This window comes from Belonocnema kinseyi, chromosome 4 (genome assembly GCF_010883055.1).
Source record: "Belonocnema kinseyi isolate 2016_QV_RU_SX_M_011 chromosome 4, B_treatae_v1, whole genome shotgun sequence".
Lineage (NCBI taxonomy): Eukaryota > Metazoa > Arthropoda > Insecta > Hymenoptera > Cynipidae > Belonocnema > Belonocnema kinseyi.
The window spans coordinates 143,124,274-143,151,257 of NC_046660.1; the positions used below are offsets into that span (position 1 = coordinate 143,124,274).

General features: G+C 34.4%; 1 protein-coding gene and 1 long non-coding RNA gene across 2 annotated transcripts in view; one reads left to right on the forward strand and one right to left on the reverse strand.

The window, feature by feature from the left end:
* LOC117171548 (ATPase H(+)-transporting accessory protein 2) overlaps positions 1–26,984 on the forward strand; it is a 125,771-nt gene that overhangs the window by 73,270 nt on the left and 25,517 nt on the right. The window contains exon 6 of the mRNA XM_033358967.1: positions 9,169–9,277. Coding sequence (XP_033214858.1) covers positions 9,169–9,277 — 109 coding nt within the window. The remainder of the gene's footprint in view (positions 1–9,168; positions 9,278–26,984) is intronic.
* LOC117171549 overlaps positions 20,766–26,984 on the reverse strand; it is a 10,606-nt gene continuing 4,387 nt past the window's right edge. The window contains exon 3 of the long non-coding RNA XR_004466901.1: positions 20,766–20,876. This is a non-coding gene — a long non-coding RNA (uncharacterized LOC117171549). The remainder of the gene's footprint in view (positions 20,877–26,984) is intronic.

Genomic DNA, 26,984 nt, shown 5'->3' on the forward strand with positions numbered 1-26,984 from the left:
CATATATCTAGTCGGGAGTGGTGCTGACTGAAAACATATGATTTGGAGCGATTCGCGCGCCATCTGTTGGTCATTCTAAGGACTTATTGAACTACCCTCGTACATGGGAATAAGTACTCTGCCTACCTCCACTCGGATACTTTTGGTTAAGAGTCTAATCTTGCCCCTCTTTAATTACGGTTATTTAGTATATGATGATTTTACCGATGATTTAAATTTAAAACTCGAACGTGCGTTAAACGCCTGTGTCCGTTTTATCTACAATTTTCCTAAATATGAACACATAACAGCATACAGACGTAAAGCTGGCTTGCTAAATGTTGTCAAGAGAAGAGAATTCTTTATGGGTAATTTGCTTTACACTCTTTTCCCGTTCATGGAATAAAGTTCCTTACGATATTAGAAATGCACCTTCTTTGTATCATTTCAAGAATCTCCTTTTCAAATATTTGAAAGACACTCCTAACACAACACTTGAAATTACTCACGGGTAAAATCTCTTATTTAGTTCGCGAATATTTCATCTTCGAATTTAGTTCTGTTTTTATTAACTTTTGTAATTTTTTTTATTTCGCATGCACATAGTTTTTCTTCTTTATTTTTATCTTATCATGTACAAGAGCTACTAATTAATTACTAAATGTTAATTATTACGCATTAATCACATACCTATCTCGATACGTATTCTGAGGTTTAATCTATGTAATACAAACATACCTACATGCCTCCTCCCACCTCCACTCATCTCAAAAACAATCGGACATCAACTCCCTTGTATACAGAGCTGTCTCCATAATAGATAAAGATAACTTACAAAAGGAATTGCAAAACGTGCAACAAATCCTAATATAGAACGATTGCACAAACAAACAAATTGATAAAACCATAAAAAATACACTCAAAAAACAAGTCACCACAACATACGAAAGAGAGGGAGAGAGAAAAACCACCACCACCACCCTACCCTACATCCAAGGTGTCACAAAAAAAATAGGAAGAATTCTCAACAAATGTAACATCCAAACCATATTTAAACAACCTACGAAAATAGGACGAATATCACATAATCCCAAAGACGAAAAGGCACCCCTCAGTGATCTAGGAGTATATAAAATCCCTTGTTCTTTTGGAAAAGTCTATATTGGAGAAACCGAACAGTCATTGCAAAAACTTGATTGGCCAATCAGGTTCGACCAGTCCCAAGGTGGGGTGCTCTGGTCAATCACAGGCATCGTAAAGAGTATACATAAGAACAACATAACCTGATACCTCAGTTTCAGGTCAGCCCTGAAGAAGTGAACTAAAATGTTCATGAAACGTCGGCAAAATTCATAGTTTTTTACACGATTGGAATCCAAAATATCTCTTTTAATCAGAATGAATCATTGTAAAAGCATTACATATATTATTTATTCTAGAACAATAGACAAAAAAATTAACATGAAAATTATTTTTGATGAACATTGTTTAGAGAAACTTGTGATTGCTTAGAAAATGAGAATTAGAAACAGCTTGTGAGTTGCTTAGAAAATGAGAATTAGAAACAGCTTGTGAGTTGACTACCGTACAATTACAACGTATGCTATGCTGATTTTGTTTGGTTTGCATATGTCTCAATTTTTGTTTATTTTTTCCATTTTCAGAGTTATTATGATTATCAAAGGCTGACTATTTACTTGTGTCTTCTGATTATTAATTCTATCCGTAAACGTTAAGTCCAATTGGCATTTGCTGAATAATCGTATTCTAGGTCCATTCTAGGTAAAAAGTATCGCGCATCTTTGAATTGATTATGGAAGTATGACTGCATACTATCTTTATTTATATCAGATTGTTCGGCAAGCCAATTAGACCTGATCTTAACAAGAATTAGAGTGAAATAAAATTCGGCAAGAAAGGACCCCGTAACACGCCTATGGGAAAAGTAGTTTCCGTCAATTTGGCTGAATTTTTTATATGTTCCGTGTCTCGGCGCCCTGAACAAATGTGTCAATGGGCACAAAGCCCAAAACTCAAAGGGTTAAAGAAGAATGGCCGTTGCCTCTTGTATTAGCGTTACCCAGATTACTAGTTTATTCATTGAATAATAGCATAACTATCTCTAAACTAAACAGAAATACAAGAAATATATATAATTTGATTTAACAAATAAAAAACGTGAAAAATTGAAAATCTAATACAAGAGAAGATATAATCCTGAAGAACTTTATAATTATAACGACTGACAGACTGATGATGACAAAGGAGTTTAAGACCGACTTTGCAACCTCCGCGTGGTAATCTCTGGGTAATGCTACTGCAAGCTGCAACGGCCATTCTTTTTTAATTCTTTCATTTACTTGATATTGGGGGTACGTTTCCCATAAGAGTCAATGGCCTAGTTTACGAGTAGAGCCGATACCCCCATCGCACTGACTTCGGCGGGTCTTATCTTGGAACCCTTTGAGTTTTGGGCTTTGTGTCCATTAAGACATTTGTTCAGGACGCCGAGATGCGTAAGATATAAAAAATTCAGTAAAATAACCGAAAGCACTCTTCCGAGTAAGAAGAATTACCGAGTGAACTTGTGGAGCCGATACCCCCATTATACTGACTTCGGCGGGCCTTATCTTGGGACCCTTTGAGTTTTCGGCTTTGTACCCATTGAGACATTTGTTCAGAATGACAAGACACGTAACAGATAAAAAATTCAGCCAAAATAACGGAAACCAATTTTCCCATAGGCGTGTTACGGGGTACTTTAGTTTTAAAATAATTATAATCTACCAAATCGTTTCTGTTAGAATCAACCCTAGCCTTTAAACAATCCTTCAATACATAATCTAAAACATTGAAACGACTATCATCTGGAATAATTTTCAAACAAAGATAAGTTTGTATCCGTTCTAGAAAATCGTTAGGATTATCTGATTTAATAAATTTAGAAACTTATGCGTCAATATTTATTGCCCGAAGGCGGTCAGTAAGTGTTTGAACTATTTGATCTCTTAAATTTCCTACTTCTGTTGATTCCTTGGATTTACTCTAATTTGTTCGCTTAACTGCCTCAATTGACTATTTTGATCAATACTTAAGTCACGCAATCGCGTTACTCTATGGCGTAATTGTCCAACGTTAAAAGCGTTAACTTCATCTTAATTCTCGTTTGCCAGAATTTCTGACAAATTCCGTCTCGTATTAAATTGATTAAAACAATCACTACGATTTTGTTTCGAATTACTAAATTCTTGTGACAGAGGACCACCTTTTGTCCTTAAGTTAGTAGGCGTTGTTATTCTGCTCGATATTCATACGAATATAATAGCCAGAATCAGTATGTTATCTTCAAAACAGAATAATTGATATGATGGCAATATACAGGCCCTTTGTTCGTGCCCTCACGTTGTTGCGCCAAAGTGTAACAATCTACTTTAATTTTATTTTAAAATACAAAGGAGGGTATCAATTTAATATGTGATTCTGTGCTCACAACTTCCAGATCTGAATAGTATAAAGTTGTTATACTTAATCCAGTAAACAAAAAAATCAATAGGTGTAACTCCCAAAATTAAAGCATTTCTAAGATATTGGTTTTCAAAGTCGCAAAGTTCATACAGTGTGAATACTGAGTTTGCTTATTAGCAGGGCGTGAATAAGCTTTAATCTCTATTACTATGCGTTTGTTGCCGATAAATAAAAAGTAACGTGATTAAATATTTACATTTATTACGAAGTGAGAAAGTAATTATGGATCATGTACTTAACACCTTATATTTTTTATTACATTACTATGCGTTTGTTGCACGATAAATAAACAGTAATGTCATAGAATATTTATATTTATTAAGAAGTGATAAAGTAATTATAGAGCATGTACTTAAATCTTATATTTTTTATTATTCGTCTTTATCAGAATAATCTTGTGCGAGAGAGCATGCGGAGGTGGGTTATAACCATTTTTCTCTTTATCTCTGAAACCGCTCAATTAACAACAAATGTAAGATCATATTTAGAATCAGCATACCAAAAAACATGGGATGATACGTTTTTCTAAAATGGGCACTTTGGGCCCAAAATGGGCATCCTCCTTTCAGAAATGATTGCAAGATGTTTAAAAAAATTTTATTTGCTGCTAGAATTAGTTTCGAAATTTAAAGTTAACTCGCAAAATAAAAGTAATTAGCTGAAACTGTAACATGCAAATAATGAGAAAATGTTAATGAAATAAAATAAATTAGAAATAAAAAAAATTATAAAGAAAAATAAGCATGAACTTATTAAAATTCAATAAATACTTTAAATAAATCATCAAACACAATTATGTTCCAGTTTGGCATTTATAACGACAATTAGTCTAAAAATTACATCAAAACACCTCAAATATTACAATTCGAGCAGAAGATATTATAATTCCCTTAAAATTAACGGATATTATAATTTAAGGAGTTCAAAAAATTGTACCATGACGTATAGAAATATTATGCAAAGGGCACACGATATTTTAATATCCTAAAAGTTGGCGAAAAATACACGAGGAGATATTAAGATAAGAAACTAAGTGGACATTTTTGAAATAAAAGAAAAAGTTTGAGTGGTGCCTGAACGTTTTTAAAACTATACAAATTATTAAGTGTTTGAAATTTACTCTATAGGTGTAAAAATCTTTTTTTTTTGCACTATTTCAGGTAGAAAGTATGAATGAAAAATTGAAAAGTAGGAAAAAAATTCCTGCTGAATAAAGCAATTAGTTTTTGATTAAGAAAAAATAAATTTTTTGCATTCGGCTAGATTAACATGTTTTTTTTAAAAGATAAAAAATCTCTCGCCTAAAACTTATTAAGTATTGACAATCATTTATTTAGTATTGACAATGAATACAACTTATTTTGTATTGCCAATAATATTCCCATACGAAAGGACCCCCAAGTGCCCTACGCCCTAACCAGGTAAAATTTACGTTCCATTTATTTTATGCCTTCCCGATTTTGGGGAAATCCCAACATCTGGGAACTGAAAATACGAAGGAAACAGTCATAAAAAAAAAGACGGGCAAATAATAAAAAATAATTATATGGCAGCATAAAACAAGGTTTAAAGGTTTAAAAATACAATTATTACATTTTCTTGATAATTAACAAAAAATGTTGTGCCTTTTTATAGCAAAATATTTAAGGAAAAGGAATTCAATAACATTTTTTTAAATTTTATTAAGAATGCATTTTATGTTATAAAAGAATAATTAACAAATTAAGTATCAAACATTTTTTAAATATAATAATTATAAATGCAAGGAGGAAGCAAACAAATATTTTTCATCTAACCACCGTGAGAATCACTTTTAACCTGCAGGTTCTTGCACTCCACTTTTCTTCACAGAATTATTTTTTCTTCTGATTTTGAAGTTCTTTATGTTCGAAAGAAAAATAAAGCATCAAGCACTTTTTGAAATAGGTAATATTCATACTAGGTGTCCATTTTTTTTCTTTTAGATCAATCAAAAACTGTGCGATTTACAAATGTTTTTAAAAAGCAGAAAATATTTTTTGTCACTGACGTTATTAAAACGTCTTTGAACTCGAAAGTTCTTTATTTTTTATCAGCTTTAGATAGTTTCTAAGCGGATTAATTCTCTTAAGATAAAAAGTATTGAGCCCTTTGTGATATAAGTGCAGTTTAATTTTTCTTTACATATTTTAAATTGCTATTTTAGAAAATCTATTCCACATATAAAACTGAGTAAAAAAATATGATAAAAGAATTGCGATAAACTGAAACCTGTGTTTTGTGAACCTTTTCCTATAGCAGAAAAATAATTTTTTTGTCATTGATGTTATTAAAGCGTTTTTTACTTCATTTTTCTTTATTATTTATTACTTTTTGATCGCTTTTAGACGTTTTAAATATTTTAAGACAATAAGTATTCAGTCCTTTGTTAAGTAAGTGGAACTTAATTCGTTTTTTCACATATATTAAATTATTGTTTAAGAAGTATTATTTCGTACTAAAAACTTAAAGATTATTATATAAAAGATTTGGATAAATTGATAACTGCGCATTTATGGAGGTTTTTGTATAGAAGAAAATCTTTTTTTTTCATCAAGGTTATTAAAGCATTTTTAAACTTGAAATTTTTTTAGTGTTTAATACTTTTGAATATTTTATAAATCTTTTCAATATTTAAAGAAAAAAACATCGAGCCTTTTTTTAAATAATTATTACTCAATTCTCAACTCTTTCTAAATAAAAAATGGTCTATTAAAGTATCTCGAAGATGTTCAATTTGCCTTAGAACTACTGAATTATCATTAGAAAGATGTTTAAAGAAACATTGAGTTCAACAGCTTTTAGTTTGAAGACGCTTAGGGTTCATGGTACGACTTGGTACGACGCTGCCTTGCAATACTAGGGCTAGATTTTGTCACCGAGATCCAAGTGCTTCGATGGCGTAGTCGGTAGAGCGCGCGGTTAGGACACACTAGTTGAGGTAAAGTACTATATTAGATGGGAATATGCAAGCTACCATCTTGGTTCCCAGAAGAATTTACCGCTTTACTGCTTACCCCATAAAAAAGGGACTGCGGACGGTGACCCTTGTGAGTCTAGCAGTGTCTAGTTATATTCTAGTAAGGGATCAATTCTAGATGATTTGTTCCTAGACGATACCATCTAGAAATTGTATAGATTTTCGGTAGAGAAGCTGCAGACTTCCTTTCTCTCCTGTCTCACACTAATGTTGCGCTCTCTCCCTTGGAATAATCCACCCATAGTTCCTGTTAAACCTTGACTCTTATTCTCTCCTGCCTGGCTGCCTTCTCGCTCTCTATCCCGTTTTTCTTAACATCTCATATACCTTCCTTTCTCGTGCATCTTTCTTACTCCCGGCCTCCACACCTGCCTCATCATCACATTTGCCCTTATGACTCTTTTTTATGACCATCCACTCCCCTTCTTCTCTGGAACAGGAAGTTCAGGTACACAAACTCTTTTACCTCCTGCACCTCCTTTCCCTTTCATTACCTTTTACCTCTCTTCCACCTTCCTTTCTAAACATCATAACCTTGGAATTTTCTGCATTTAGCTTTAACCTATTTTTATCCAAGTATCTTTTAAACCATTTAATCATCTCCTTGAAAGCATCCTCGCTCTTTGCTAGCAGCAGTATGTCATCTGCATACGCGAGTGACCATATCCCAACCCTTCCTACTACTCCGGCCACTAGCTTACTTTTCATATCCGCGATGAAAACGCAAAAAGCGTTATGCTAAACGGACACCATCGCCCTAACTCCGTTTCCTTTCTGAAATGATCAGTTTCTTCATGGAGCGAAGTCGAAAGAAGACATAGTCGTAGGTTCAAAATAGGTCTTATTCACGTCCTGTTCGAAATATCAGCGAACACTTTTCTTTCGGCTTTGAAGATTTCATATTTCACAGGAATGTTAGTGAAATTATCTGAATAAAATTTTGGAAATGTCACATAGCCTTGAATCACATTTTTCCCCTATTCTGTTAACTCTGTTTTACATCCAGTGCATATGGCAATAGACCAGTAAAATCCCAATTTAATAATTTCCCCCTTTGAGATTTGTGTTTCTCATATACTTTAAACATCTTTTTTGTCTTCCATATCATAACAGGCGCATTTTTTCGTGATTTCCCTAATGAGACTTTGCAACTGGTGGCATTTTTCCAAAGAAAATGTTACTCTAAACATCAAATACTGACAGATTCTTTTAGAGAGTTCCGAGTAAAAATATTTCGTCTTCAGTTTGTCTGGACTCATCTTGAGTTCATCTTCAAGACGGCTATGTGTCGCTGGCGGCCAGAAGCGAAACTTAAAAGTCGGATATGTAAGTCTTGATTTTATGATTAAAGTTTACGACGCGGTTTTAAGACAAGTCTGATTTTTTTCTAAAGAAAGAACCCGACACAGACCACCGACGCGAGGTGCACAGTTGCTCAATGCATAGTTTTCCGTGACCCGTCAGTATTCAGATGCTCTCCTTGTACAACCAAATGTCTGCAACTACAAGTAGAATGCACTCTACACAAATTCTATAGAAACTTTTGACTCTGGGTTTACTCTGAAGATTTTAATCGCCAAATACAGAAACTTTTTACAGAAAGTTTTATATTCTAGATTATTAGTAAATTCATGTCCATTATAGGCATTAACGATATTATACAAAAGCTTGGGAGCTCGGACAACATGATGCAGGATCGTAGAGACGATGAGACAGACGACGTCTGGAGGGGGCGCTCCGCATTATCGTGTTTACACGACAAAGCGCGCGAACTTATAAATAACACTACAAATGTTAGGTGCGCAACTAAGTTCCCGCTATTTGCCAATAGATGGCTCCAACAGTAAGTGCTGGTCGATTTTGACATTCAAAACGTCATGAACCAAGCTTAGACATATGGTAAAAAAAACCGTGTTGACACATTAGTGATTTTATTTTGGCGTCATATACTTTTGGTTGTGTTAAAATTTCTGATTTTGTGCCAAATAATCGTCATTTGCGGGAAGTGTTGATGCGTGAATATTCGGCGAAGCCGACGACGTAGAAGCATGACCGGGTAGTCCCCATGACTTTCTTCTCTTTGTGTGTTCAGCGGCAAAAAACGCTTCCTTTTTTGCCGCTGAAGCAGTTTTTCACAGGCGAAATAACGCCGCTCAAATGGCACAAAATGGCACAAATCATAAGGAACTCAAGTTCCTTGTTTTTTAATCATTCCCAACGCATACAATCGCTTGGAAATGGCTTGGCGGGTAACCATTAATGCTGAAGCAAGCTATTCTTGCGTTTGGTACGGATCCTCATTGATCAATGCCTCCAATTCAGCATCTTTGAAGGTTTTTGGCATTTCTTCAGGTGGACATTTCGTCAACATTGAAATCATCGACTTTGAAGTGACGGAACCAGTCACGGCGCGTTGTTTCACTTAGAGCAGCATCTCAGCAAACTTTTTGGTGCTGCCGATCCGCTTCAGCCGCCGTTTTCTTCGAATGAAAGAACATCAACACTTCCCGCAAATAACGATTATTTGGCAACACGCTTTTTTTACCCTATGCCTTAGTTGCGCACCTGATATAACTATATTTTTAATAATAGTTTTATTTTGGCATAACAGCAGCTAAATCTTTGCATATTGCAACAATGAAAAATAATAAACATTTTGGTTCCAGGTTCCTGTTAAGAATCTAGGAAAGAAATACACTGAAAATTATCCAGTCATCTTCAATATTATTCTGTGGTTCGGCGTTGTCTTTTTCTTCTCTCTTCTAGCAATCTGTGGTAAGTATGCATTTGTGTCCATTAGGATGGTCCAAACTAACTTATTTTCGAATTTTGATCATCCAATACAAGAAACTAAATCTTCATACTGGAAAAATTCATCAGAGTTCATAAACTCGTCAGCTGGCTGTATTAACACCTTGGTCACTCTCAAGGAATTGTCGGTTGTTTGGCGGAGTACGAAACTTCTCACTTTCGACTCAGGTAGTAAGTCTCAGACTTCCACCTTTGTATATTTTTCACCTGTTCTACGTCTACTGCTTGGACTTCTTTCACGTAAACTCAATTCATTACAAATTGTGTCACGTAAATACATAGAGTATAAGCATTATCTAAAGTACGTATTTCGTGTCTAAAATTTAATTTCTTCCGTTTCTTCTGTCATTAAAGGAGAGGAAAAGGATTATTCATTAGTTTGAAAATGTAGAATTGAATTATGTCAATTTCTACTAACAACATTACTACAATTTATCGTTTTCTAAGAAGAAAAAAAAAACCAATATCATATCAACATCGATTTGAATTCAGTATAATATTCGCTTACTTTGATAATAAATAATAGATTAGGAAAATAATATTACTCGATGATAAAAGTATTCTAATTAAAAGTGCTTAAAAGGATTATAAAAAGTACCCCGCCCACCATAATGTTCTTATTTGTAGACTCTCTCCGTCTTTTAGGTACGAATTTCTTCTTGTTTTTGCTAATTATCTCATTGATATTAAATTTTAAAATGGTACATTCTTGACTCTGAAGATCAACTGTTTTAATTTTTTAAATAAAAGAAACCTTATTTATAGCCCAAAATGAACTCCTGAAAATAATCATTTGCAGCCTGTTTAGTCAAAAACCATCAGTTTTGTAATTAAAAAATAGAACTTCTAACATGAAGGAAAATAGAATCTTTTCTATGTATGGCCCATAAGAAATTGATTAACAATGCGCTCGCTCATTCGAAAATTCGAAAATGCGTTATTTTGCACCATCCTAATGTCTATGTGCCTTTTCATTTATGTATGTATAGTTTTGTTTCGTATGCCTTCCTTTGCAGTATAAAAAGAGGTCCCTTTTTCAAGCTTTTATTTGATTTGATGTTTGGGTATGTACGTACGCGTATGTCAGGCTCAAATTTTATATTATAATTTTTACACACTTCCACATATCCAATCGATTTGCATTACTGGGTCGAATTTAATTGAATCGACAATTAAGGAAAATAATAAGTAAATCTATTTTTGGGCTCGACCCATTGGCATAACCTCAAATTGAAAAATGGTTTATGAAAGCAGAAAAATAATTCATTTTCTTCTTGGAAACATTCTGTGCAATTCTACTCTGCATATTCTGTTACAAATAACTTTTTATTCAAAATATTCTAAACAAATTATTTTTATCAAAATGCACTGAGTATAATTTAAGCGTGCTCTAAACCGGTGCATGATGTGCCACTTGTAATAAGAATCATCTATTATGTGAAAATAAATATAAAATTATCGTTACACCAAGTGGCGTATAATGCACTGTTGTATAGCACGTTTCAAGTGAAGAGAGTGTTTCACAGAACAAAATGAGCCGTTGTTTATTAATATTAGATGGAACTTTTCTATATTGAATAGGGTTGTTACATGATACACCAACATCACATTTTTTAATAATATTTGTCTGCTTTTGAGATTGGTGAATAAAAATGTTGTTAAAATACTTTATTTTCGAGAAAATTGAATAATAAATAAATACTAACGAAATTCTCTTTAGAAAATTGTATCTTGGAAAAGAATTGACATAGTCTCGTTCGAATTTAGTACATTTAATTGCATTACGCCCAACATAGTTCTTTGATATAAAATTATAAATAAAACTGCATTCAATCTTACTGGAGTCGGTTCGTTTAATTCAACTCATTGTTGAATGATTATTTTTAAATAATAATAATAATAATAAATAATAATAAAGGTTATTTTTAAATATACAACGAATGAAACACTTCTTTATGTGATCACAAATTAAGAAAGATCGAGGACCTAAATATAGGTGGAAAAAAATGCCCGATCCTCTTGACAGAGGACCGAAAGAGTAGTAAAAGAAAGGTAGGATCCCAGATACTCTCTACAGAGGACCGAGAACTATCAAGATAAAATTCGCAGATTCTCTTAACAGAGGACAGAGACGTAGGATGAATGTTCCCGATCCTCTTGACAGAGGACCAAGAATAATGAATTCAAACAAAAAGGATCCCAGATCCTCTCTACAGAGGACCAAAAATGAGAAGAAGAAGAAAGTAATAAGGGACCTAAGATAGAAATCACAAGAGTTAGTAAAAAGAGAAGGAAGAAGTAAAAAACAGATAACTAATAAATAAATAGGAAATTCCCAAATTCTCTCTACAGAGAACCAAAAATTGAGAAGAAGAGGAAATTAATAAAAGAAATAAGGTAGAGTTAAAAAGACGTAGTAAAAAGAGCAAGATGAAGTAAAGAAAGAAGGCTAATAAACAAGAGAGGAAAAATTCCCAGATCCTCTAGACAGAGGACTGAGAGTAATAAATGAAAAGAAGGATCACAAATCCTCTCTGCAGTGGGCCGAGAAATTAAAGGAGGAGGAACGTAATAAAAGACATAAGACAGAAGCAAAAAGAAGTAGTAAAAAAGCAGGAAGAAGTAAAGAAAAAAGGCTAATCAATGAAAGGGGAAAATTCCCAGATCCTCTAGACAAAGGACCGAAAAAAAGAAGAATAGCGAACTTGCAGAAGCTTGAAGAGCAGTAGGCGATAGAGTTGTTGTTTTTTTTTTTAATGAAAAGTGGTTAGGATTGCGCAAAATTATTAAGTCGTGGTTTCAGAAGAATAAGTCGTGGTTTATTACTAGGGCTTCACCCACCAACAGTTTATGTCCTCGACGCACAACAGGTAACTCGGTAAGAGTTCGCTAGTCGGAACGCAACCTTTACCGGGTGCTGACTGGTTTGGTACTGATTAGGAGCTCGCCGCGAGCGAAGGGGTCGGCCGTCTGCGAGCAACGCTGCGGCGTGAATTGCACTCACTCGATTTATCGATGCATCGAAGGTCGCGACTGGCGCGCGAAAAATTAATTGAACTAAACTTATTGGATTGTAAATGGGTATTTAACCATAGTTAAAATAGCGGGCTTTTGCAGTCTGCATTTTTTTTAGGTTAGTTGGGAGCTCTTGTTTTCAGAAGCGTAACAGAATATAATTTCAGAGAAATTTAGTTGTGTAACATCATGACTCATCATCGGTGAGTCAATTTAGATTTCTTCGGCCTATGCACAACACTGCGTTGCATAGATACGTATCTCCGATAGCAATACAATATCTTATCAAATTTGGGCCTCCCCCTCCTTTCTTTTGAAATCCCTCCTCGCTTTTCGATACTTTTAAAAAACTCCAGCAATAACGGGCATTTTATGAATTAAGCAAAAAATAAATAAAATTTTTTATAAGTTTTTTTAAAAACAAGCTTTTATTAAAGTTTACTAAAAAGAAAAAAATAATTTGTTCTGAAAAGGGGGTTTGCAATAATAAAGCCCAATATGTCGAAGGCATTTTTGTTAAGAGTTGGATGTTTTTAATGGTCTGCTCAGGGATGTCTCCTTGTATATCATTAGGCACGGGCGAATTTTTGTTATGCAATCAAGTGATCTGGTAAGAGGAGTATGCCTAATTTGGCCTAAGCGGGCCACAGCCAAGTACATAATGGGAAAACCTACAACTTAAGATGGGACCTGCACCACGAGAACCTAGGTAGAAGTACAGAGAAAAATTTCCAGAGGTACCGACTCAGGGATCGAACACCGTTCGGTGCTGGCCTCTTGTGTGTGTCTGTGTGTGTGTCGTTTTTCCGACGTGGTATCTGTATGCCGTCAGAAAGTCGGGAGAAAGTATTAGCTAGCAATCGATAGTATCTTGAATGATCAACTGGGAACCACATTTTTTTAAAATAAATCAGCAATTTTACGAAAAATATCTCAAAAGTAATGCACGTTCTCAATAGTAATCAACATACAGTTATACAGGAATTAATCAATAGTTTAGAGAAATTTCCAAAAGCAGAAAAATATAAAAGAAGCACTGTATACAAATTAAAGCAAAGTGTATATTAGAGAAAGTCCAGTCTTATAGATTTGGTCTTTCAGAAGAAGAAGAAAAAATATAGAAACTATTTGCTTTCTTACTTTGCTTACAACTAACGTTTTTAATGCATCTACTTGACTCCTCGCTAACTTCAATTTTTCATCTTCGAATTCAGATGAAGGTTTCAGCGTTTTGCTTTTCGATAGCTTAGTGGTGCGTACACAACGACTATTAGTATAACTCAGTGTAGGCAATACAAATAAATATATTCGTCTTTAAAAGTTCAAGATATTTATATTTCTCCAAGTAGTGAACGAAAAAATATATAAATGTATATATCAAATAAACTAAAATTCGTAGGCTGAATTAATAGAAACGTGTAGAAGTTCAATCTCTATTTTAAGATGATTATCTTCCTCTAGTATACGTTGCAAACAAAACAATAATTAATATGCTTGTTGTAGATTTAGAAAATTGAATGATATAAAGATGAATAAAATTATAACATTGAATAGAAAAGAAAACCTTTTTTTTTCCTTCTTTTCGACATGTAAAATTAATGTTTTATCTTTCTCTTTTGTGCCTTTTCGTGAAAAAATTACGCTATTTCTTTCCTTTTTTTTAGTCCATTTTATTCTGTACACCTTGCTTTTTACATTCTTGTCATAGTGATAAGGTATTCGTTTTATGTGAAAATTGACTATCCCGTATTTCTTGAAATCTCCACGTCGAGACTCCTGAATCCGAAGAAACAGGTTTTACAATAATGTCCATCTGTAGCTGTCGTTGTCTATACCAAATAAATTTTGAAAGATTAATCGAATTAGGTTGCGATGTGACACACGTTTTTAGGGACGAAAAAGAAAGATCGAATGCGTTAACCAGAATTTTTTTTACCAAGATTCTGGTTTTTACCACGAGAAGAATGAGAACAAGTCAAAAATTGAATTTTTTAGTCAAACTATGCTAAATACGAAAAAATATAAATAGGAAAAAAATTGTGCATCCAAAAAAATTATTGTTAATAACATCAAGAAAAAGATTTTTTTGGATCCATTTAGATATCTTCTATATTGCGATTTGTCAAAATTGTTAAGTTTTTCACTAAGGATACGTAGGATACGTTCCTTTTTCTGGCATACCAACAAATTCAGCTAGTGGGAGCAAACGAATTAAAAGAAAAAATAATACGCAAGCATGGGCTACGGTGTGCGACTGAAAGAAACCATTCCCAACGATTCTTTATGCAATTCTCCTGCATCATATTGCCTGAGATTGCAGTCAAAGTGTTAAGCTTCAATTTAATCCCAAGTAGGAAGTTCTACCTATTCTATTTAAAATAGCGTATTCATTTCATAATATCCTTATCTCATTAGTGATTTCACTTGATCTGTGATTGATGATGGAAAGCCAGGTTCACCCGAGAAAATGTTTAAGAAAAAAAACTATTATAACAAGAAAAGCAAATGTAATACTGCGCAGAAAAAGAAATCTAACGCCAAACAAAATCAGGACAAGGCTTTTAAGAGGGATAATAAGTGGTTCTACCGTGAAAACAGCTAAACTCAAAAACAAGAGCTTACGCTCGAAGTTCCACGCGTGGAAAATATGACAGACTACTGGAAACAGGTTTGGGTAAAAAATAGCGTAAGCAACCTGAAAGCAGCCTCGCTCGACCCCTGAAGGGGTCGCATGTTACACATTCCGGAAATGGAGGTTCTCAATAGCAAAACCGCCGATGTATATGCGTTGTTAAATAAGACAAAAAACTGTTCAGCACCTGACCCGAACATGGTGCACAACTTTTGGTACAAGTACCTGAAGTGTAACGTCTCATAGGCTAGTTGCTCTCAGAACATACTTCGTCATTCAGACTTGATGCCCTTTTTCATGCCAAAAGTCGTCACGTCCATGCTTCTAACAAAACCCGAATCTTATACTTCATTGATCTTTCAACCGATTGGCTGTCTTCCACGATTATTTACTTGAGATTCACCGGACGTACATGATCTGCCCAAGCGTGATTCCGTTTCTGAGTCACACAATAACCCTTTAGGACAGCGATTCCTAAACTTTTTCGCTCTTTCTGGAGAGCGGTAGGGCCACCACCCTCAATTTTTTTCATTATACTTAAACCCAAGTGGGACACTTGACAGCCTGTGATGCGGGCATGTGCTGACTTGTCGCGCTCGGCCTTCCCATTGTAAGAAAATTAGAGCCAATTAGGAAAAATGGAAAATTTAGTAAAATATTCATTAGCGAATTTTAGTAGGCAGCGTTATAATTTCTGGATTATGACGAGAACATTATAAAAAGATAGAAATAAATCTGTTAATAACTTCAAAAGTTATTGCACTTTTGTTACGCTGCAAAGTGGTCTAGTAATGTATTTTCTTGGACAAATTTAGTTAAAATATTAACCGTTTTTTATTAACTTTTTTTCCATATTTCTAAAATTATATCACGAAATTGATTCAGCTCATTTAAATTTAATTGTGACATACCTTTATAACTTGAGTTATTGTAACAGGTCTGAATCTCAGAACAATGAAAGGCATTCATGCTAGGTCAACAAAAGTTGTCCCGTGCTCACAGCGGGGACCCTGCCTTGGAGCCTACCAAGCTACCAGGCCCGGGGTGGCATCCAACAAAAGCTGGGTAGCTGCCCTACCCAGGGTAGCAGTTTAAGAATCGCTGCTCTAGGATACGATACTCAAGTACTATGATTGTGGTATACCGAAGATCTCCAGACTCAAGCGCATGATGACCGGTATTTTCCAAGGTGACTCCTTCAGTGCCTTATGGTTCTGTTTAGCGCTGAACCCACTTGTAAGGACCCTTAACACTATGTGCAACGGGAACAGCGTAATAAAAAAAGCAGGGTTCGACCAAATTTTACACACGTGATTTGAATGGGTGGCCTGAAAGTGTAGGTCAGCTTGAGGGATAAACTACAGAAGCTAATCGACATCATCCTATAGTTTTCAAACGACATTCATATGTAATTCAAGCTGGACAAGTGCATAAAACTGCAATAAAAAGGAGGAATGTTAAGCGCGGGGCTGGATCTTAACAATACGGCACTCATTGAAACAATGGTGAAGGATGAGTCTTATAAATATGTAAGCAACGTAAAGTTAATAGGACCCTGTCACACTGCTGCTAATAAAAGTCTTGCGACTGCCTTTGTCAAACGCCTGAAAGTCATTTGGGAAACTAGCCTCAACTCGATCAACAAATGGTCTGACATCGATATGGAAAATTGAACCGAAGAATTCGTGTGCAGATGAGGAAACATTAAATGCACCACACAAATTCGGCATGTGAAAGGATAGTCTTCCAACGTTGTTGGGAAAGTGGAGAGTCACGTACCTAATGAGATTAGGATGTTATAAATTAATTTAATACGATCTTTGAAATATTTTGCGATGATGTACTAGGTACAAAATTAGGAGCATGGTGAAGCTTAAGTTCGTATTTACAGCTGTGGTTCTTACACAGCGACCGCGAGCATTGAAGATAACAATAGCCGCCTCTGGATGCTTTCTTAAAGCTACATTCTTCAATTCCATAAGTTTTTAGTCGTCCTAAATGTTCAAAATTTTCAGTGCTTACGGTTCAGTAGCTATGGATCTTGGCTGTATAGGTTGCCTGCAAATATCGGTAAAGTGGACAAGCAATATCGATGATGTAGACTTTCACCTTTTTTCTCGCATCACGATGCCAAGCCGATTGGCGGAGATGTAATGATCATTGTGGATCGTAATATCCCAATATAAGATTTAATCTTCGTTTTCTAAAATGGGCATTGGAATGTATCTATAGAAAGGCATCCATTCTGTTAAAAGTCCTAGGTTTAGTGCAAGTTGCTGATGTATAATGCCCGCAACATCATTATGTCTGTGCATATGTTCCCTCTAAGCCATTACGCGAAAGCCATGAATAATGTGCTCGATGGATTCGTTGGTATTTCCACATAATCGGCACCGGTCAACCATGACTTAATGTAACACGTGTTTGTGATAAATTCCGGTGCTGACAACCCTGTCCTGAATCACAATGACGAATCCTTCCATTTCTGTATACAGGACGCTCTTTCGCAGCTAAATATTGGGCGATTCACTATCCACTTCAAATTGATCTATCGTTTTGGGGTGCTCGTTTTGGATGGTTTTATGTCTCCATTACGTTTTTAAGTCCTCCTTGGTTTCTGTCTTGATATTTAAGACCTCATCTGAGTATAAATTCGAGGGCGTGTAGTCAAGATCCGCTATACAGGTTGTTTTGTAAAGCGGAACATCTTGGTTGCTGTCAAAATAGTTCCGCAACTGTATAAATTGTGACTTTCAGTTTTCTGACGCGGACGGTTCGTGAGGACAGAAATGACATAGCTGTTGGATTGCCTTGATTTTGTTGGCTGAGTTGAGAGAACTCTTCAGAATCAATCCGAGCCTTGTAGTAATTGCAGCCGTGAGGCTTTTCTTAACTATAGTAAGCTGTATAGCATAGTTTATTGCTTATCAGAATACAAAAATTCTATAGCAAGGAAGACGGTACAGAATGATACCATGTTGTAATCGTGGCTCTTAAATAATTGTATCAGCTTATTATGTTCATTATCACTACTTATTGATAGCTCGGACAAATAATGATTCCTCATAGGCGCATAAAATGGACATTTAATAAATATATGGTAAAGATCTTCTTTCTCTAAAGGATTACAGAGCGTACAGGATGCCCGGCACAAGAGATTCGTAGAGTACACTGAATTTAAAGTTTTCTAATCGCTCAATATTCTGCTCGGACACGAAAGTTTGATAGAACTCAACTTATTGCGGAATTTGATTTTTGAGCCAGCGGGGGCTCAAATCATCTCAGTCTAAAAGTTGGCGCAAACAAAGTTTTGGCATTCTATTGTCGTTAATTTCCAACAATTTTACAAGATGTTTTAACGCCATTTTTAAGACTGAAATCGCTACATAAGTCAGACCGAATTTAAGTCTGATCGCAAAATCTGGCGTGCCCCTCCGTAGATGGAACAGACTCTTATAACTTGGGTTTGTACTTTTTCTAACTTTTCGAAATAAAACGAACTCCAAATCTGCGCTGCATAAAGTAATGTGTTTAGGCTCAATGAGTGAAAAATTTTTCAATTGATTTAGGATTGTTATATATCATTCTAGCTATAATCCTCAAAAACGAGGAATTTTCCATTTTCGCCTAACTTACTGCTATGTCCGAAGCTTTTGCGAAAAGGGCAGTTCTTGAAAAGGGGAGTCCTAGATAAGTGAAGTAACTTACTATTTCTAGAGTTTTATCTGCAAATTTGACGTTAGTGATTTTCTTATCAATCCGGCCTCGCTTAAAAATCATGACTTTCTTTTTATCTATGTTCACTACCATTTATTTAAAGCACAGAACTCCCGCAGTGCACACAGCTTCCTATTTGCATCCACCAAGGTGTCAGCGAGAATAATTATATCATCCGCATATAATAAAATTAGTACGTCTACATTTCAAAAAATTCTAAGGCAAAAGAAAACCCCTGTCCCTGAAAAAATTGTCAACGTCCGAAATAAGTAGGTTAAATAATGTAGGGCTCATTATTTCTCTCTGTAGCAAGCCTTCAGTGAGCGGTATAAGTTTATTGAACTCTCCATTTGCCCTTCCGACAAGACTGCTTTATCGTACAAATTCTTTATAATCCTGATGAATTTACTACTGAGGCCTAATATATGTAACTTATCCCATAAAAGAGAGTGATTTAACGAAGAGAAGGATTGTTTAAAGACTACAAAGATGGCATAAAAGTGTTTTAGATTGTTGAAAGTACATGTGTGAGATAGTTGTCAGTGAAAAAATATGATCAGCGCACCTCCTTCCTGAGCGAAAATCCGCCTGTGTTTCCGGGATCAAATGGCATTGATTATCCCATTTTATCAGTCATGCTTGTAATATTTGTGTACAAATTTTTGTGATTCTGTTAGCCAGGGCAATAGGTCTATAATTTGTTGGTTCTCTGGGGTATCTAGGGAATCTGGTATCTTTTCTGTGGTAGAAATTTTATTGAGCAAAGATTCTAAATACAGAATGCATTTTGAAGGGAGAGCTTTATAAAAAGCATTTGTAATTCTATCTTGTCCTGGGGCCTTTTCGGGCTTACATTTCCTTAAAGTTAAAACTATTTCCACCGAGGAAATTTCCGCAGCAAAAAATGGGTGCCTAACATTGACAAACCTGGTATCATATAACGCACGAGGCGGGAAAACGTTTTCAAAGTACTGTTCCCATTCGGTCACTCCCAGTGACATGGTGTAATTTCTACATGGCTTGAAGCGGTTGACCGTATCCCAAAATATTTTTATACTATTTGCCTTTTGTAAACTAATTATTATTTTCGATTCAACGATTCTTTTCTTAATTACCTTTAATTTTCTATAATCTGCTTTTGCTTCTACGTATTTTTTCCTTAAAAAGGCTCTACAAACTTAAATTGGTTGGCTTCATTTGCCAGTTTTTTTAACAATGCTTTCAAATTATCATAATCCGCGTCGAACCATTTCTCACTCCTTTTGCCTTTTGAGAACGAAGTCGTTTGTTTCACAAAACACATATTAATCTTAATTGTCGCTTCCTTGATCGCACAGGTTAAACTATTACTAAGTTCATTAATATCTAAGTTCTCAGAGTTGATTGAACATTTTCCAGAGGCATGCATAATATCGAAAAATGCTTCGCCATTTTCCTCTTTCCATTTTAAAATTTCAGTTCCCCTTCTTTTGTTTTTTACGTTACTATTCTGAATAAAATTAAAATTTCAATATAATATAAAAAAATTTACGGAAGGAAATGCTTGTTTGTAGTCAATGTATGCCATGTGCAAGTTTCCTGTCCCGCGAGTTTTTAGAACATCCGTTTTGTTCTTCTGTAAGGATCTTCTTCTGATAGCCTGTTTGAGGACAGGCTATCGGTCGAAATTCAAATGGATTTTGAGCGTCCGGTAATTTAGGCAACATATACGTACTAGTTCAGAGCATATAGCCAGGTATCAGATCTGGGTGTCCGATGATCTACTGAAAACACCTTGTCAACGCAGGATGCACACTTGTCAGCTGATGGTACCAGAAGATGTGCACCTTGTCCAGACCTTGAGCTTTACAGTTATTTACTCTCTTCAAAACAGTTGAAACACCTGAAGCTGTGATGCTAGTCAGCCCCATTTCAGGTTTATCGCTTGCTCTATCTTTCTCTGCAGGATACAAAGATGCCGACGCACGTCATCGTGTGGATATAAGAGAAGCGAGAAAAAATCTTTTCAGTCCTAGTTGCGTAGTTGGTTAACGCTCCACTCGTTAAAAGTTGCGTTCCGGGTTCAACGCCGGGCCCAATTAGATTTTGTCTGACCATCTTAGAGCTCACCATCACCACCATTCTGCATGTTGTGGCCCCAACGGTGGTTCTACAGGCACCTCGACGATCCTCGGGAAGCGATAAGCCTTTCAAAGTACTCTAAAATTTAAGAATAATAATAATACACTAAATCTTGGAATTATGAATGGTTTGATCAATTGCTTGTATTAGCCTTCTCCGAAGGTGGCGGTTTTCATATGGTAATAAGAAAATCATGTTTGATTTTTTTTAACTACATGGCGCACCAAGACGTTCAGTTCGGCGAAAAATATGTTAATCTAAGGAATGTATAAATTTTTTGTGAAAATATGGTTGATGCAAGTCAAAAACATCACCTAAAAAAAACTCAAAACATTCAAACATTTTTTAAATTGTTATATTGCCATAAAATTCTCCTGAATTTTTTGGATAATTGTCTTAACAATCTCATAACATATATTTTATTCATAAAAATCGGTCAACCTGTTTTGGAGAAAAACTACTATTTTTATTTTTCGTTCCCCCTTTATAACTTCCAAACAAAATGCAATTTGAAGGTTGAAATTCTTCTTAGTTTTTTACTACCTCAGGATGAACATTTGACAGGTATTTCAGCATAATACGAGCGGGGGCCGATTTGTCATGCTTACCAGGCTAGACCATTTTCAATGTATCATGTATAAATAAATTTTCCTTTAATATTACAAACATAGCAACATAATAAGTTCCAATTTTGTTCAGGTAGGCAAGATGAATCGATTGATTCATTTAGAAACACAAATCGATTGATGTATTTTATAGAAATAAGCTTATGATATAAATATTCCAATTTGTAAATTTTTTAACGTTTATAAGAGAAAAAATCACTTATATTTCAAGTACACTCATTTTTAACAATAAATAATATGAAGCAATAATAACGAATGAGTAAATATTAAACAAAAAATTAATTTAAAAAATCGTATGTGAAATGGCGTTTTTCATCTCTTCAGGCTCCTTTTGCAATCCAACATTCTCTTTTTCATTTCTTAAGGCTCCTTACACAATAGAAAATTCTCTTTTCCATCTCTTTAGACTCTTTTCACAAACAAAAATCTCCTTCATCCTCTCAGTCTTCTTTTAGAATCCAAAAACCCGTTATTCAAGACTGCTTTTACAATCCAAAATCACCTTTTCCATCCCCTAACAATGATTTTACAATCAAAAACCTCCCTTTCCAAACTCGCTGACTCAATAATTTTTAAAATAAATAATAGCATTGGCTTCTTAAAAAAATTGACAAATTATTTTCATCCCGGTGTCCATACATTGAGTGGCTTTAGTGTATTTTCATTATTTTCTGTTTCAAATAAATATAAAAAACGACATCCGGGCACGAAACATATAGTTTGTGACGTGCCGCGAGGAAAGAGACGTTAGGGTCAGGCGAGCTTTTGAGTCACACGGACACAGAACAGAAAGATGCGTAGAAAATGGTAGGGCTGCATTTCTCGGCTCGTCCGTACGCGTCGAAATAGGCGATTTACTCGGCAGTTCGCAGCTCAATTACATATCCACTTTGCTGATCAAAATTTAATTCTTTTTTTATTAATAAAAGCGATTCTAAAACAATCACTAAAATAAAAAATCTGAAGATCGATTTTTAACCCTAAGGTCTTTTTCCTCGCGGCACGTCACATATTTCATTATTTATATTTTTATTTATGTAAATATTAACCTTAATCAAGTGTAGCGTCTCTCAGTAAAATAGAGACTCTAATGTAATATTTTAAGCCTTAATTGTCAATCAGTTTTAAATAAATATTAAGTGGGTGAATGCAAAAAGGTTAACTACTTTCAGTCCTAGTCAGATCCCTTTTTTTCTTTGAGTAATATTTTTTTTTTAATTATCTCAGCAAATTATTTATAATCAAGCACAATTAGGAGATTTTTAAGAGAACTTGAATAAATTTGAATGGATTATGGAGAAGATAATTAAAAATCTACCATTTTAGCATTTTTAGGATTCAGGGCATTTTAAAAGATTTCAAAGTTAAAATAAAGACTATTTTCAAAATTTTAGGTAATAATTTGAAAGTATTTCAAAAAATTTAAAAAATTGAATTCTAGAATATTTTTAGAAAGTCGAAAATTAACAAATTAAACTATTTGGGTAGAAAATCTGACTGTATTCGAGAATACGTTTTGATCTTTGTCTAAAAAAATAATACTAATAAAAAATTTAACTATTGCATTTCTATTTAAAGATTTTTACTTAAATTAGACAAAAAATATATATGTATATATAGATAGGACCACATTAACTCATGTTTCTTTAACCGAAGTTTGGAGGGACTGACTTTATAACTAGACTCCACCATACAACGAATCACTACTTAACTTGGGCATGATTTCGGCTGGCAAAATAAACTTCTCGGATAAAGATGGTAGCTGCACAAACAATTTAAACAATGAATAACAATAAAAAAATATCTTCGGAATGGACTGAAACTTTGATTGGCGAAAGGCATGCACACGGTAAATGTAAAGGTTATGTTTTATAAAGGTTATGTATTTGCGATCATGTTCAAAGAATCATTCTACTAGGAGATATGAATGGATGGGCTGGATTATGCTTAGAAAAGGGATTATTTATTACAAATACTTGGCTTAGGCCTTAAATAACCCACTTGTACACCTGACGTAAAGGAAATAGCCACAGTGTAATTGATTTTGTTCTTGCGGATGATAGACTAAACAAGTTAGTCACAGATGCAAGGGTCATGAGGGGTTCTGAATGCAATGCTGATAATTAATTTCTAGTATTAAAAATAAACTTAGGTCAGGGATGGAGAAGAAAGAAAACCAAACAAACGATACAAACGCGAATCAAGATTGAGAATTTACTGAAGCCACAAGTGCGAATGAATAGATTTTTAGAATAAGAGAAAGAAACGCATAGATAGGGTAACCTGGGAGGCGCTTATAAGCAACTATGATATAAAGGGCGCATGAACAATGTATGGTGATGCGTGGACTTTGAAGGAAGCACAAAACTGCTTTATAAAAATATGAATGTAGATAAAAGTAGAGTTTTTCAACTCGAGAAATAGCAAAGCTGAAATGCTATATGATAGAGATGGCATACTTAACACTTTAAGAGATTCTTTTAGGGAATTATTGAGAGATAAAGCTATAGGGCACCACAACCTTAGAAAACTCAATTGAAAAAATCTGTGTCACTGAGGTTAGGGATAAAATTAAGAACTTAAAAAGCGGTAAGGTTACTGGCGTGAGAATCTTTAGCATATACTCTGAGATTTCTATCGGTAGGGTTATGCAGTTTTAAAATGAATAAGAGATGTTTAGTTACTATTATTTATCTTATACTGATAAAGCAATTTGTTAATGTTGATTTCGATTTAAAAAATTATGTTTACCATTGCTTTCTTCTCAATTCTAATAATAGATTTATGCACATTTTCATTATATATGGATTAACTAAATTTTTACTGAAGTGAGTTTCCTTTTTTTCTGAGAAATAGTCCTGTTGAGTGTGTAGTGTTCTAATATTTTTTCAGGTTGTATGTAAAAAAACCGATCTCTGATAGATATTTTTACAAGGAGCTATATTTACATACAATGATTATTTATATTCAAAATTAATTTCAATTTTTTCAACCGTTCCGATGCTCAGATAATGAATGTCACAGTTGACTACTTTAACACATAATCCATGGGCAACGCATAGGCACTATCTACATTTTAATTTGTAGTAATTAAATGCTCTGGTTTGCTTTCTATTAGCAAATTGAATTGCTTCTTTATAGAGGAAGCATTTGTCATTTTTTAAATAATATACATAGCTGGAAAGGGAAATTCTGTCGCACCGTATCCCTTTCCCAGCTTTATGCTAAGTTAATTTAAGTTAAGATTAAGTTTTTAATTTAAAACACTGATCTAAACATTAACATTTTTTAAAATTAATACTATGACTATCCTTGTAATTCTCCGGCAGAACAATTTTATTGAACAGTTTATAATCAAAACGTATTTCTATTCATACATGAAATTTGATTTATATCGATGAAAAAGTTTTTTCTGTTTAAAACAAATGTTTTAAATGTTACGAATGAGTATAACTGCCTTACTCTACAATGAAAAATCAACACATTTTTTTACCCTCACATCAACTTTATATTATGAGAATGTGAAAGTGTTAGGTCAATCGATTCTTCTCGAGCCAAGGAATCTTTTTTATTCTTGCATCAACTTTGAATTACGTTAAAGAATACGTTTTACTATAAAAAATCGTATTTTAAAATATTATGAACTACCATAGCTTGCTCACGTATCTTTTCCATGCTCGCATCAACTTTAAATTATAAAAATGAAAAAAGTTTTACTATAGAAATCAATTTTAAATATAATATAAATGACGATACCTCCCTTACACTTTGATAAAGTGTATTAATATTAAAGGTCAATCGATTCGCCTCGAACCAAGGAATCTTTTATATTCTTGCGTCGGCTTTGAATTATGTTAATAAAAAAAATTTTACTATAAAAAAACCGATTTTTAAAATATTAATAAGTGCTACAAAAATTCAATAAATATTTTTTAAAATTCTTCGGCAAGTTTCAAGATATTAGTGGTGAAAGTAAGTCCTAAATATTTCATTGATTTATCTGCAACACTTCAAGTTATCGTGTTCACAAAAAAGTGTGACATATACATTACACACTCGCACATCCGGACAATTGCTTAGAGCATTGTATTAGACATTATTAAATTCAGCAACGTTGTAATTAATTAATGAAAATAACTTTCTAAAATGTTATCATTACAAAGCTTCCTCCAGGAGGAAGCACAATAAAAAACATTAAATTTCTCCACAGTGCAGTTTCATAGATAACACAGCCACGCAAAAAAAATAAGTGTGCGGATCTGGTAATAAGACACACGTATTCCTATGGATTTTTCTGCGCTGAATTCAAATTCGGTATTAAAAATCACCCATCACGTCATGGTTGAGTCATAACCTCAAAAAATGACGAAAAATCATGCACTGAGGCAAATAAATTTCAAAATAATGCCAGTGATGCAAATTTTCACTCCAAAAACATGTCAACAACTGTGAAGGATCAACCCTTGCCTGATATCAACTTATTTAACATAACTTTACCCAACAGAACCTGACCTCAACTAACCTGAATTAACAGAAATTTATTGAACTACACGTAAAGCTCTGGAAGCATATTTTCCCAGTAGCAAATGTGTGCTACATCGAATGGGTTAACTGGAGCCTAACCTAGAAATAAATCTAATCTAGCCTAACCTAACCTAACCTCACGAAACACAATTAAACTGATTGTGTTGTCCCGTTATGTTTGCGGTACCGTTTGAATCAGCTTGGGCTTAACCTGCAAAGAGGTCAAACTTTTCCTAACCTAAAAAAACCTAACCTAACTTCACGTAACACAACTAAACTCATTGTGTTGTCCCGTTGTGTTTGCGGTACCGTTTTATTCAGCTCCGGCTTAACCTACATAGAGGTTTAACCTATCCTAACCTAACAAAACATGACCTAACCTAACATAGCCGAATGAAATTCAACCACACGTGTAGCTATGTAAGCGTACGGTTCTCAGTCTTAAATCAGTCTTATTCAAAATTTTTCCCTCTGTTTTTCTTAAACTTAAGGGATATATTTATACTATCTTTCGTGTTTACATTTTATCTTGCTTTTTATCGTAATTAAATTGATTTATAGGTGTACTTCAGTCTATTTTCTGCCTGCTATAACTTGGCTTTTTTTCTTCATTTGTAGCTTGAATTACATTCGGCTAGGTTAGGTAGGGTCAGGTTTTGTTATGTTAGGATAGGTTAAACCTCTATGTAGGTTAAGCCGAAGCTGAATGAAACGGTACCGCAAACACAACGGGACAACACAATGAGTTTAATTGTGTTACGTGAAGTTAAGTTAGGTTAGGTCAGGTTAATTTAGGTTAGGATAGGTTTGACCTCTTTGCAGGTTAAGCCCAAGCTAATTCAAACGGTACCGCAAACACAACGGGACAACTCAATCAGTTTAATTGTGTTTCGTGAGGTTAGGCTAGGTTAGATTTATTTCTAGGTTAGGCTCGAGTTGACCCATTCGATGTAGGACACATTTGCTACTGGGAAAATATGCTTCCAGAGCTTTACGTGTAGTTCAATAAATTTCTGTTAATTCAGGTTAGGTGAGG